Source organism: Microcaecilia unicolor, chromosome 12 (assembly GCF_901765095.1).
Source record: "Microcaecilia unicolor chromosome 12, aMicUni1.1, whole genome shotgun sequence".
Lineage (NCBI taxonomy): Eukaryota > Metazoa > Chordata > Amphibia > Gymnophiona > Siphonopidae > Microcaecilia > Microcaecilia unicolor.
In genome coordinates this window covers 26,961,815-26,975,517 of record NC_044042.1, presented here as the reverse complement: position 1 = coordinate 26,975,517, position 13,703 = coordinate 26,961,815, and the positions used below count along the sequence as shown (strand labels likewise).

Below are 13,703 nucleotides of genomic sequence, written 5' to 3'. Positions count from 1 at the left end.
TATATATAAAAGGCACCACTGAAGCCTCCAGCCGGAAGTATGAAGCGCCAGAGATATCCGGTTTCCCCATGAGTGAAGGAAAACAGCACAGCAGGAAATCCCACGAAACAGTGAAGGACTCAGAGGGGGGAGAGGGGAGGGAGAGAGGGCAGAGGGCAGGGACACACACTCCCACATGCACACTCTGAAGAAAACCTTGCTAGCCCCCGTTTCATTTGCATCAGAAACGGGGTTTTTTTACTAGTAACAAATACTACCCTACCTATGAAAAATTATTCCGTTATTATACTTCTGTGTACATCCATATGCTGCACAAGCTGGCATGTTTGAAAATGTAAGTGAGATTAAATAAAAATTCCACCAATAAAGAAAAATGAGGCTGCAGCAGCTCATAGGCTGGTTTGCTCTGTTTTGAGTGTACAGGTATGACTGCTGCGCGGGGGAGGGGAAACAGAGTATAAGGGCTCTCCTTTGGCGGCTTGGTGTGGCTGCCGGTCCCGCCTCTGCTGTCACTTCTTGTTCCGGGGCACAGCCGGCAGCCTACGAAAATAGAGAGACCAGCAGAGACCGGCCCTGAGTAAGTTAGTTTATCTTCTTGTTGCCGCTGCTGAGGAAAGCACAAGCAGCAGCAGCAGCAGCTTGGGTGACAGAAGGATGAAGGGAGCTGCAGTGGCTTGGGTGACAGCGAGCGGGAGGGAAACAGCAGTGGCAGCTTGGAAACAGCGGGAGGGAGGTGGGGAAGTCCCAAATTGGGACTCCAGATTTTTTTTTCTGAATTGAATTGATTCACTCAAAACAAAATCGACGACTCGATTTGAATCATGACTTGGACAGCACTAGGAGGGAGATGGGGGACTTCTACTCATCACTACCCACAGATAATATCTACTCTCCCCACCCCCCCCTATGCATTTTCTTCTAGTTGGTAGAGTCAGCAAGCAGCAGTTTTCACCTGCTGCTTCCTCTTCAGTTTTCCTCTGTAGTCAGAACCATATGGGGCCCATGTATGTAGGTATTTAATGTAAGGTAAGGTGAAATTAGATCTTACCTGCTAATTTTCTTTCCTCTAGACCCTCCAGACCGGTCAAGACGCGTGGGTTATGTCCTCCTACCAGCAGAGGGAGACTGAGAAAACACTAAGCTTTTGAAGCCTGTATATATAACCTGTGCAGAACCTCCACTAGCCAGTATACCCCTGACAAAGCAGAGAAACAAAAAACACTAACAACAACTAGCAACCCTGTACGTGGTCACAGTAAACTGCAAAAACAAGAAACATCTTCCGCTTGCTCTTACGGAAACATGTTCCTTTGCCTTTGATAAAACAGTTGGGCTTCTACAGGTGGACTATCAAAGAAGAGCCCCACCTGTCCCGGACTCCTATCACAAAACAGAAATAAACAGTCTGCAATTAGAGAAACAACAATTTACAGCAGCCAAGAATTATCCAACAAACACACCTCCTGGCCTCCAATACAGACAGGGCGGGCTCTTGACCGGTCTGGAGGGTCTAGAGGAAAGAAAATTAGCAGGTAAGATCTAATTTCACCTTCCTCAGCGACCCTCCAGACCGGTCAAGACGCGTGGGACGTACCAGAGCAGTAACTAACTTATGGGAGGGACCTACTAAGGCCAGAGGTCAAAACTGCTGCCCCAAAGCGCACCTCGTCCTTTGCATGCACAGGAATCCTATAATGCTTCACAAAGGAATGCAACGAAAACCAAACCGCAGCCCGACAAATATCTAACAGAGAAATCATACTATTCTCCGCCCACGAGGCTGCCATTCCCCTAGTGGAATGAGCAGACCAGCCCCTAGGCACCACAGGACCCTTCACCAAGTAAGCAGATGCAACCGCCTCCTTCAACCACCGTGCTATGGTCACCTTAGGAGCCGCTGCACCCTTCTTTGGGCCACCATGAAGAACGAACAAACGGTCAGAGGCTCTGAAGTCCTGAGTTCCAGAGAGATAACAACTCAAAACTCTCCTGACATCCAGCTTGGCAATACCACGCTGCTCCGAATCTCCAGCCATATCACCCAACACTGGCAGAGAGATGACCTGATTAACATGGAACTCGGAAACCACCTTGGGCAAAAAAGGAAAGCACCGTCCGCAACGAAACCTTTCCCTCAGAAAGGACAAAAATGGTTCCCTAAAAGACAAAGCCTGAAGCTCTGAAACACTCCGTGCTGAAGTAATCGCCACCAACAAGACCGCCTTTAAAGATAAATCCTTACAAGATGCCGATACCAGAGGCACAAACGGAGGCCTGATCAAAGCATCCAAAACTAGCTTCAAATCCCACGGAGGCACCATCCGTCACTGAGGCGGACGCAGCAACTTAACACCCTTCAAAAAACGCACTACCTCAGGCACAGACGCGAAGGACTTTCACTGAAGCTTCCCACGAAAACATGACAAAGCTGCCACCTGAACCTTCAGTGTAGACAAGGCCAGACCTCTATCAACACCATCGTGCAAAAATTCCAAAACTTCCGCCACCGAAGAGTGAAACGGCCGAACTCGATGGTCTTCACACCAGTGCTCAAAGATTCTCCAAACCCGGACATACGCCAAGGAAGTGGATCTTCTACGGCAACTCAACATCGTAGCAAAGCCACTGGACGAAAGCCCCTTCTTCTTCAACTTGTGCCGCTCAAGAGCCAAGCCATAAGCGAAAACCGAGCTGGATCCGGCATGATTATCGGGCCTTGACACAGAACTGATCCCAACAAAGGCAGGGCCGCCGCCCCTGCCAACCGCACCAGGTCTCCATACCATGGTCGACGCTGCCAATCCGAAGCTACCAGAATCACCCGACCGGAGTGATGTTCGATGCGCTATATTACTCGACCGACTAACAGCCACAGAGGAAACACATACAGTCACTCCCGAAGCCAAGGCAACAGAAGAGTGTCGATTTCCTCCGCTCAAGGGTCTCTTCAGCGACTGAAAAAAAAAAAAAATCTCTGAACTTGCGCATAGCGAGCCGTTGCCCTAAGATCACCGAAAGTCCCCAGACCGACACAACTCACTGGAACACTGACCGAAGAAAAGACCACTCTCTGGGATCTAGAGTGTGCCTGCTGAGATAATCTGCATCTATGTGACCTACCCCGGCCACATGCGCTGCCAAGAGAGCCTGAAGATGAGTTCAACTGCGCCGCCAAGGCTCTTTGTTCCCCCCTTGACGGTTGACATATGCTACTGCCATGGCATTGTCACAGAGCACTCGGACTGCCTTGTGGCGAACCACCGACGTCAAGGCCTGGAGCGCCACCCGAATGGCCCGAGTTTCCAGCCGGTTGATGGACCACTCTGCTTCTGCCCGAGACCACCGGCCTTGAGCTACCTGAGACAATGTGCCCCCCAACCTTGCAGACTGGCATCCGTGACCATTACCAGCCCCTGTGGGGACTCCAACGGCATTCCTTTCCCAAATTGCGCGGACTGAGCCACCAGCGGAGACTGAGACGAGGGGCCACCGACAGCGGACAACACATTTCCAAGTCCTGCGACAGAGGGGACCAACGACTGAGCAGAGCTGACTGTACCTGACGCATGTGCGCCCTGGCCCACGGAACTACCTCTATGGTCGCCGCCATCAGGCCCAGGACCTGACGATAAGTACGGGCCGTCGGCGCCTTCTCTGCAAGGAACCGACGAATCGGACCCTGTAACTTGGAACCAAAAGGCTGCACAAAGGAAAGTGAAGATAAGCTTCCGTCAAATCCAGGGAAGTGAGAAACTCTCCTTTCCTGACCGCACCAGTGACCGACCGCAACGTCTCCATCCGGAAAGAGGGCACCTTGAGTGCCGCATTGACCCTTTTGAGATCTAAAATGGGACGAAAAGTGTCCTCTTTCTTGTGGACCACAAAATAGATCAAATAGCACCCTGAGCGTTGCTGATCTGAAGGAACAGGAACCACGGCTCCCAACGCGAGCAGCCACCGCAGAGTGTCCCTCACTGCTGCCCTCTTGCTCCAAGACCGACAGAGGGATTCCAGAAACACTTCGGGAGAACAGCTTTCGAATTCCAGCGCACATCCGCCTCGAAACACCTTGAGAACCCACTGATCTGACCTGATTTGGGCCCAACTCTGGTAAAACAGACTCAGCCGAGCCCCAACATGCACCAGAGCCTGAGCCCGCACACCTTCATTGGGAATTGTGGCCTGAATACTAACCTCCCGCGGAAAAGCCACGCCCTCCGCGATGACTCTCACGAAAGAACTGTGTGCGCTGGAAAAACCGACCCCTAGAGGTCCTACTACTATTAAACATTTCTATAGCACTACTAGACTTATGCAGCGCTGTACAAATTAACATGAAAAGACAGTCCCTGCTCAACAGAGCTTACAATCTAAATTGGACAAACAGACAGCTAGGGGTAGGTCCCACTCGATCTGCCCGGCCTATACCGCTGAGCCTCCCTAAACCGTCCCCGAGAGGAACTAGTTCTGGCCCCTGCCTTGAACCGAAAATCTGGAAGCCATAGAACCTTGGTATCACTAAGACCTCACACTAACTTGTCCAAATCTTCTCCAAAGAGCATAGCTCCCTTAAGTGGCAGAGACCCACAACCATAGCCATATTTTTTGTCTGAAGTAGGCAACAAATCATAAAAGCCTCAGACAAAAAGGATGAACCCATGTCCAAGTCGGCTAACTCCTGACCCCCAGAAGAACCAACATCTACCGAATCATCCAGGAGCTTCTCGGCCCAACGAAAACATGCCCGAGCTACCAGACCCCCACAAACCGAGGCCTGCAGGGCTAGAGCCGACAAAACAAAACTACGCTTGAGAAAAGATCCCAACTTCCTATCCTGAGGATCACGGAGGGCCGTTCCTCCATCAACCGGGATAGCCGTAGCTATAATTACTGCCGTCACTACTGCATCTACCGTGGGAGCCTTAAAGGAATCCCTATCGTCCTGAGGGAGGGGATAAAGCCTCGCCATTGCCTTTGCCACCTTACACGGCAAATCCCATTCCTGACAAATCATCTCCCGGAGATCCTTGTTCATAGGGAAGGATCACGCCTGACGCTGAATGCCCTTCACCAACGGATCCTGGACAGTTTCCCCCAAAGCCACCTCAGGACCAAACTGAAGGGTGGACGACACCTGATCTATGAGTTCTGACAGCTCATCTCTATGGAAAATCCGCACTACTGAAGGATCCTCTCCAGGAATCCAACAATCCTGCTCCTGAGAGCCGTCAATTCCATCTGACTCCCCCAGATCACTAAGCGCAGCTTCTGCAGCTACAGGAGAAAAATATTGCCTGTCCTCTGACCACTCTAACCGTGGTCTCTCAGCCAAGACGGAAATAGCCCCCTCTTCCAATTGGGGGGGGGGGGAGGGGGGGTCCCGATCTCCAGGCCTGATACCGCGTCCAGACAAAATCTGGAGGAAAGCCCACCATTCCTGGACCGTCATTAGGCCCTTTTGTGCCAAAACGGAGGCCGCAGGCCCAAAACCAGCCGGCTCCACGGGCCGCGTCAGACTCAAGATGGCGGCTGTTCCCGCCGAAACTGTTCCCGCTGACAGCGGCCCTGCCTACGCTCCCGCTGACCCGGAGACTCCCGACACCATCGATCCCTCCGCGGTCAAGTCGGGGGGTGCCGCAGCCACCTTTATAGGTGCACCGCAAAGCTACACTGAGCGCCCGGCGCCTCTACCCCTCGTCACGAGCACGCGCGACATCGGAGGAGCTGGGCCGCCATAAACCACGAGGGAAGGGAAAAGCTGTTCCGCAAACGCGCCAAACCAAAAACTCACTCACACTGCAAAAGCAGTGGAGAAAGCGTTGCTCTCTCGTTCCAGCAAGGAATCAAAACCCCCGTTCGGTCCGCTGAAAATAAAGAAATAAATGCCCTTAAAGGCACAGTACTCCAACTCTGGCAGCTGGAAATTGTAAGGCACTCAAGGCTACAATACTGAGAAGCAGCCGAGGCACAAAGCTGGCAAGCAAAATGACATAGAATAACTGACCTTAAAGGCATCGTACTCTAACTCTGGCATCTGGAAATTGTAAGGCACTCAAGGCTACAATACTGAGAAAGCAGCCGAGGCACAAAGCTGGCAAGCAAAATGACATAGAATAACTGACCTTAAAGGCATCGTACTCTAACTCTGGCATCTGGAAATTGTAAGGCACTCAAGGCTACAATACTGAGAAAGCAGCCGAGGCACAAAGCTGCCAAGCAAACAGAAATAGAGAGCAGCACAGGGGGAGGGACCCAAACATAGGTGTAACACCCCAGGGGGAAAAACTAGGCCCCACCAGACCCAGGGCCCCAAAGCACTTTTTTTTTTTTTTTTTTTTTTTTTTACACACACACGTACAGGGTACTGCAACAGAATAAAGTTTGGAAGGAAAAAATCCTACGACCCAATGACAAACTACCTCACCAGATTATTGGAGACTGCACAGGCTGTCAACTGCTACCTCTGCTGAGACTGAGAAAATACAGGCTAGTGGAGGTTCTGCACAGGTTATATATACAGGCTTCAAAAGCTTAGTGTTTTCTCAGTCTCCCTCTGCTGGTAGGAGGACATAACCCACGCGTCTTGACCGGTCTGGAGGGTCGCTGAGGAATGCCGCGTTATTCATTTTCAAAGTATAACATTATGTCCCTTTCAGTAGTCTAGAGAGATCACTAAAAACATGAGAAAAAGAAAAATGGACAAACAATCCTCAAACCTGTAGGGATTCCACTTCCTGTAGCCAGTCTTTGGCCTTCTGCACTGCCTCCTTCAGAGCAATTCTATTTGGAAGATATGCAGGGATATTCTCCACCTCTTTTATTGCTGATACCAGTGCATTTAACGAATGTCGAGGTCTGTAAGAAACACAGCACAAGCTCACCGATTTACATTTATACATTTTCTATTGTGCTTAATAGGTAGTAATACTCCCCTCGTCCCCTTAAAATAAAAGCTACCAAGTCAGGATCAAACACAGCTTCTTACCTTCCATTTAAACTGCAACAAGGGAAAGTTCAATAAGGTGTCAGATGGTTGACCTGATGCAGGCTGGCAGAAAATCATAGTAAAACCAAAACCAGTGGGGTGTGAAAAAGAAAAGCTCGCTAGAAAACAGTAAACCAGTAATTTCCACTTGCCGAAAATGACTAAATCAGGTTATGTACAAACTATGCTGCTCTTACTGAATATAAATCGAGCAGCACACAGCAGGAAGGAAAAAAGACCTCAAAGAGCTCTTAGATACACAAGATCTACCGGAGCTAACCAGATCCCTAAGATCTTCCCTTCATTATCTTACCACATCACTACTTTGTATTTGTTCATACCGGAGTCAGCGAATCGCCTCTCCGATACTATGTAAGCCACATTGAGCCTGCAAATAGGTGGGAAAATGTGGGATACAAATGTAAAATAAATAAATAAATCGGCCAAAAAACCTTCAATTTGTAGTCAGCTTCCTGCTGCTCTTATTATTCTGTATGTCCCTATTTAATTTTTAATATATTTTTCATTTATTTTATTTTTTCTGCATGTGCATGATATGCTTAGTGCAAGTACAGACACTATCTTAGAAGTGGAGCACTGTGGAGTTGAGCTGTGGCTTTCCCAACAGTAACCCTGCCACCAAGACCCTGAAGCAGCAGAGCGAAACACTGGCCGTCGGCTTGGGGCAAGAGGGTGAAGACACCACGGCACGCAGTGCGATTGATGGAAGATAGTACCGACTTCTAAGATAAGTGTCTGAACTTGCACTAAGCATATCATGCACACGCAGAAAAAATATAATAAATGAAAAATGTATAAAAAATTAAATAGGGACATACAGAATAATAAGAGCAGCAGGAAGATGACCACAAATTAAAGGTTTTTTTTTAGCCAATGAAGAAGGGAAGATCTTAGGGATCTGGTTAGCTCCGGTAGATCTTGTATATCTAGGAGCTCTTTGAGGTCTTTTTTCCTTCCTGCTGTGTGCTGCTCGATTTATATTCAGTAACAGCAGCATAGTTTGTACATAACCTGATTTAGTCATTTTCGGCAAGAGAAAATCATAGTATACAGAGAGCTGAGAATAAAATATTAGAACTTCCCCAAGAATTTCAACTTAGAAAGATGACAACCATTAAAGGAAATTTCAGTTAACCTCAGAAAATAAGACATTTTAATTAAACCTAAACTAGTACACTGACTAGTTATGCCACCCTATCAGCAAATGGAGACAGAGCAGCTGAATTGTCCAATGACATCACCAATACAGTTGTGCAACCTATCAGTATACTATTGCTGGTAAACAGAACAAACACAAACTCCAAAAAAGAAACCCTCTGCAACAGAACTAAAGTCACATAAAAGTAGCCAACTGCAAGGCAGACGCAATGAGATCTCCCTCCAAAGACTGCAGTCTTCCTGGATGGGACTTTTTATTGTGCCAACCACAAGATGCATCAGAGCTCTATTCCTTATTTTGGAAGTAAGACAAGGCTCCCTGCAAACCAGCCCTACCAAAAGCTGCATCCTCTTTGCAGTGGCGTAGCCAGACTGCCAATTTTGGTGGGCCTGAACCCAAAGTGGGTGGGCATAAAATTTTCTCTCTACCCCACCCCCCCCAGCAAAATTTAGTCACACAGATGCATTTGTCACACAGGGTAAAGTGCTGCTTTTCAGTGCATCCGATTTCAGACAATTTATCTAATAGCCTAATCCTTTTCAGTGAGCTTTCAGAGGCCAAAACTTCCTGCCTCAGGTCAGTATAATGCTGTTACGGTATCCTCTCCTGACCTAAGGAAGGAAGTATTGGTCTCTGAAACTATTAACACCATATTACTTTATCCTAAATTAAAAATAAAATTATTTTCTTTACCTTTGTTGTATGGCCATTTACTTTTTCTCATTGTGTTGCTCCCAGTCTCTAGATTCTGCTTTCCTTCGTTTTCGCTTAACTCTTCTGCCAGGGTTTCCTGGCCATTTGTCATTTTTCTCTCCTTTTTCTTTGCTTTCTTCAATATTTTTCTGCCTCTGTGTCCAGATTTAATTCATTCTTACTATCCATTCTTTAATTTCCTTCATCTTTTCATCTTTTTCTCACCCTTGTTCTCCCCATGCCCCTTCCTCTTATTCTCCAATCTTTCACTACTCCCCCTTTCCATGCAGCAGCTCTCCTCTTTTTCTCCCCATCCTTCCAGTGTCTCCCCTCTCTCTCCCCATCCTTCCAATAGTCTCCCCTCTTTCTTTCTGCATCCTTCCATCCAGTGTCACCTCTTTCTCCCTACCCTTCCATCCAGCGTCTTCCCTCTTTCTCTCCCCATCCACCCTCTCTCCTGATCCTTCCATCTAATGTCTCTCTCCCTCCTTCTAACCAGTGTCTATCTCTCTACCCTTTTCTATTCAGTGTAAACATAGTAAATGACGGCAGAAAAAGACCTGCATGGTCCATCCAGTTGGCCCTACAAGATAAAGTCATATGTGCTACTTTTTGTGTATACCTTACCTTGATTTGTTCCTGTCCTTTTCAGGGCACAGACCGTTTAAGTCTGCCCAGCACTATCCCCACCTCCCAACCACCGGCTCTGGCACAGACCGTATAAGTCTGCCCAGCAGTATCCCTGCCTCCCGCCACCGGCTCTGCCACCCAATCTCGGCTAAGCTCCTTAGGATCCATTCCTTCTGAACAGGATTCCTTTATGTTTATCCCACGCGTGTTTGAATTCTGTTACCGTTTTCATTTCCACCACCTCCCGCGGGAGGGCATTCCAAGCAACCACTACTCTCTCCGTGAAAAAATACTTCCTGACATTTTTCTTGAGTCTGCCCCCCTTCAATCTCATTTCATGTCTTCTCGTTCTACCGCCTTCGCACCTCCGGAAAAGGTTCGTTTGCGGATTAATACTTTTCAAATATTTGAACGTCTGTATCATATCACCCCTGTTTCTCCTTTCTTCCAGAGTATACATGTCCAGGTCATCAAGTCTCTGCTCAAACGTCTTGTAACGCAAATCCCTTACCATTCTCGTAGCTTTTCTTTGCACCGCTTCAATTCTTTTTACATCCTTCGCAAGGTACGGCCTCCAAAACTGAACACAATACTCTAGGTGGGGCCTCACCAACGACTTATACAGGGGCATCAACACCTCCTTTCTTCTGCTGGTCACACCTCTCTCTATACAGCCTAACAACCTTCTAGCTACGGCCACCGCCTTGTCACACTGTTTCGTCGCCTTCAGATCCTCAGATACTATCACCCCAAGATCCCTCTCCCTGTCCGTACCTATCAGATTCTCCCCGCCTAACACATACGTCTCCCAAGGACTTCTATTCCCTAAGTGCATCACTTTGCATTTCTTTGCATTGAATTTTAATTGCCAAACCTTCGACCATTCTTCTAGCTTCCTCAGCTCCTTTTTCATGTTTTCCACTCCCTCCCGGGTGTCCACTCTGTTACAGATCTTAGTATCATCCGCAAATAGGCAAACTTTACCTTCTAACCCTTCGGCAGTGTCCCTTCTCTCTCCACATCCTTCCAGTCTCTCCCCTTTCTCTCTGCATCCTTTCATCCATCTCCCCTCTTTCTCTCCCCATCCTTCCATCCAGTGTCTCTCTCCCCATCCATCCGTTTTCCCTCTTTCTCTGCCATCCTTCCATCCGTTTTCCCTCTTTCTCTCCCCATCCTTCCGTCTGTTTTCCCTCTCTCTACCATCCTTCCGTCTGTTTTCCTCTTTCCCTATCCTTCTATTTCCCTCTTTCTCTGCCATCCTTCCATCTGTTTTCCCTCTTTCTCTCCCCATCCTTCCGTTTTCCCTCTCTCTCTCCCCATCCTTCCATCTGTTTTCCCTCTCTCTCTGCCATCCTTCCGTCTGTTTTCCCTTTCTCTCCCCATCCTTCCGTCTGTTTTCCCTCTCTCTCCCCATCCATCCGTTTTCCCTCTTTCTCTGCCATCCTTCCATCCGTTTTCCCTCTTTCTCTCCCCATCCTTCCGTCTGTTTTCCCTCTCTCTACCATCCTTCCGTCTGTTTTCCTCTTTCCCTATCCTTCTATTTCCCTCTTTCTCTGCCATCCTTCCATCTGTTTTCCCTCTTTCTCTCCCCATCCTTCCGTTTTCCCTCTCTCTCTCCCCATCCTTCCATCTGTTTTCCCTCTCTCTCTGCCATCCTTCCGTCTGTTTTCCCTCTCTCTCCCCATCCTTCCGTTTTCCCTCTTTCTCTGCCATCCTTCCATCTGTTTCCCTCTTTCTCTCCCCATCCTTCTGTTATCCCTCTCTCTCTCTCCCCATCCTTCCGTTTTCCCTCTCTCTGCCATCCTTCCATCTGTTTTCCCTCTCTCTCCCCCATCCTTCCGTTTTCCCTCTTTCTCTGCCATCCTTCCATCTGTTTTCCCTCTCTCCCCCCATCCTTCCGTTTTCCCTCTCTCTCCCCATCCTTCCGTTTTCCCTCTCTCTGCCATCCTCCCATCTGTTTTCCCTCTTTCTCTCCCCATTCTTCCGTTTTCCCTCTTTCTCCCCATCCTGCCATCCGTTTTCCCTCTCCCGATTCAGGCCCGCCAGCCCCAGCTCTCATTGCCGGCCACTGCTGCTTTTCCTGTTGAGCAGCAGGGCCGGCGCTACAAAAAGAAGAATCGCTCAGCTGACTGAGCTGAGCACCAACGCTAACGATAAGAAAAAATGTTTAAAAAAAAAGCGCGGCACCGCAGGCAGCCTCGAAGCATTGGCTGCTGGCTCTGCAGGCTCCTCCCGTCTCTTACGTCACTGCTCCTGCCTGCGGTGCCGCACTTTTTTTTTAAACATTTTTTTTGTCGTTAGCGTTGGCGCTCAGCTCAGTCAGCTGAGCACTTCTTTTTGTAGCGCCAGCCCTGCTGCTCAACAGGAAAAGCAGCAGTGGCTGGCAATGGGAGCTGGGGCTGGCGCAGGCCTGGAGGAAAAGTGGGTGGGCGAGCCAGAGCTGAAATTGGGTGGGCCTGGGCCCACCCAGGCCCACCCGTAGCTACGCCCCTGCCTCTTTGGCTCAGATAATCTTGTAATGCTTACCAAAGAAGTACAACGAAGACAACGTCACTGCCCTACAAATATCTTCCTTTGCCAAAGCACAAACCTCTACCCAAGTCGTCTTCCGAGACCTCTTCAAATGTGCCCAAAGACCATCTAGTAGTCTAGTGCAGTGGACTTTGATCCTGGGGAACTGAGTTCGATTCCCACTGCAGCTCCTTGTGACTCTGGGCAAGTCACTTAACCCTCCATTGCCCCTGGTACAAAATAAGTACCTGAATATATGTAAACCGCTTTGAATGTAGTTGCAAAAACCTCAGAAAGGCGGTATATCAAGTCCCATTTCCCTTTCCCTTACTTTGCTGCTAACATATGCGGACTCAATTTCAGCCTTACTCCACTATGCCAAGGATGAATTCAATGCTTCCTTCCCCCTTATATAGCCCATTAAACAGCACAAAACAGACACCCATCCTTGACCTCTGAAGGTATTTGTAGCCTCTAGATAGCAAATCGAAGGCCTTCCAACATCCAACTTGTGGACAGCTTTTTCTACTTGAGGGCAGCAGCCTCCTGCACATTTTCTCTGAACAGATTCTCTTCACAGCATGGCATGCCCACCAGCTTCTCCTGCACATCAGGCTTAAGGTCAAAGGCCCACAGCTATGCAAGTCTATCAAAGCCTATCTCCACTGCGGAGGCTCTGGACATCAAAAATATGTTGCACAGACCATATACCTTCCACACTCCTTCCCCTTGGCTGACGGAGCTTTCTCCTGAGGTGAGTGTCAGCAAACTCCACCACACTGTGCACAGCTTCCACAAGCACATGCTCAACCATGACGAGCTGGGTAAGAAGTTATGCAGGATGTAAGCAAAGCATTATGGAAAACCTTTTTCCCAAAAGACTAAAGATACTTGCCTCTCTCCCCAGGGTCACAGAGGAGCGAGTCTTCAAACTTTTGGCCCTTTTGAGAGCAAATTCGATCACCATGGAATGGTGAGAAAGCTGCAGCTTTTCGAATTCCAGAACCTTTTGAGCTCTATATAAAGTCAGATTTTCATACTATATAAAACTATTCAAAATTGTTAAATCACATGATGTCTGCAAGAAACTGCAGGATGTCCCTGGGAGGCTTGAAGACTGGGTATCCAAATGGCAGACAAAATAATGAGGGCAAGTACACAAAGTAATGTATATTGGAAAGAAAGAATACCTACAGGCTGCTAGGTTCCACATTAGGAGTCACCACCAAGGAAAAGGATTTAAATCATCATGGACAATACATTGAAATCTTATACTCTGTGTGTAATGATGGCAAAAAAAAAACAAAAAACAAATCGTGAGGAACTAGGAAAGCAAGAGAGAATATCAAAGTGTAACACTCCATAGTAAGACCACACCTTGATGGGCAATTCTAGTTACCATATCTCTGGAAAATTTATAGAGAAGGACGTTTGAAAATGATTAAGAGGATAAAACATCTTAAATGAGGAAAGGCTAAAGAGGTTAGGGCTCTTCAACGTGAAGAGACCGCTGAGGGGAGATATGATAGAGGTTAATAAAATTCCGAGTGGAGTGCAACAAGTAAATGCAAATCTATTGTTGTAGCACACTATAAATTGTAGAAGATACATTTTCACTCAATATATAGTTAAGCTTTGGAATTCAGTGCCCAAGTACTGGTAAAAGCAGTTAAAGTAGCTGGGTTTTAAAAAAAGGTTGGATAG

At 48.0% G+C, this 13,703-nt stretch overlaps 1 protein-coding gene across 1 annotated transcript in view; it reads right to left on the bottom strand.

The window, feature by feature from the left end:
* Positions 1-13,703, bottom strand: part of KDM5B (lysine demethylase 5B) — a 246,733-nt gene that overhangs the window by 60,226 nt on the left and 172,804 nt on the right. The window contains 1 exon segment of the mRNA XM_030221829.1: positions 6,717-6,855. Within this exon segment, the coding sequence (XP_030077689.1) occupies positions 6,717-6,855 (139 nt within the window).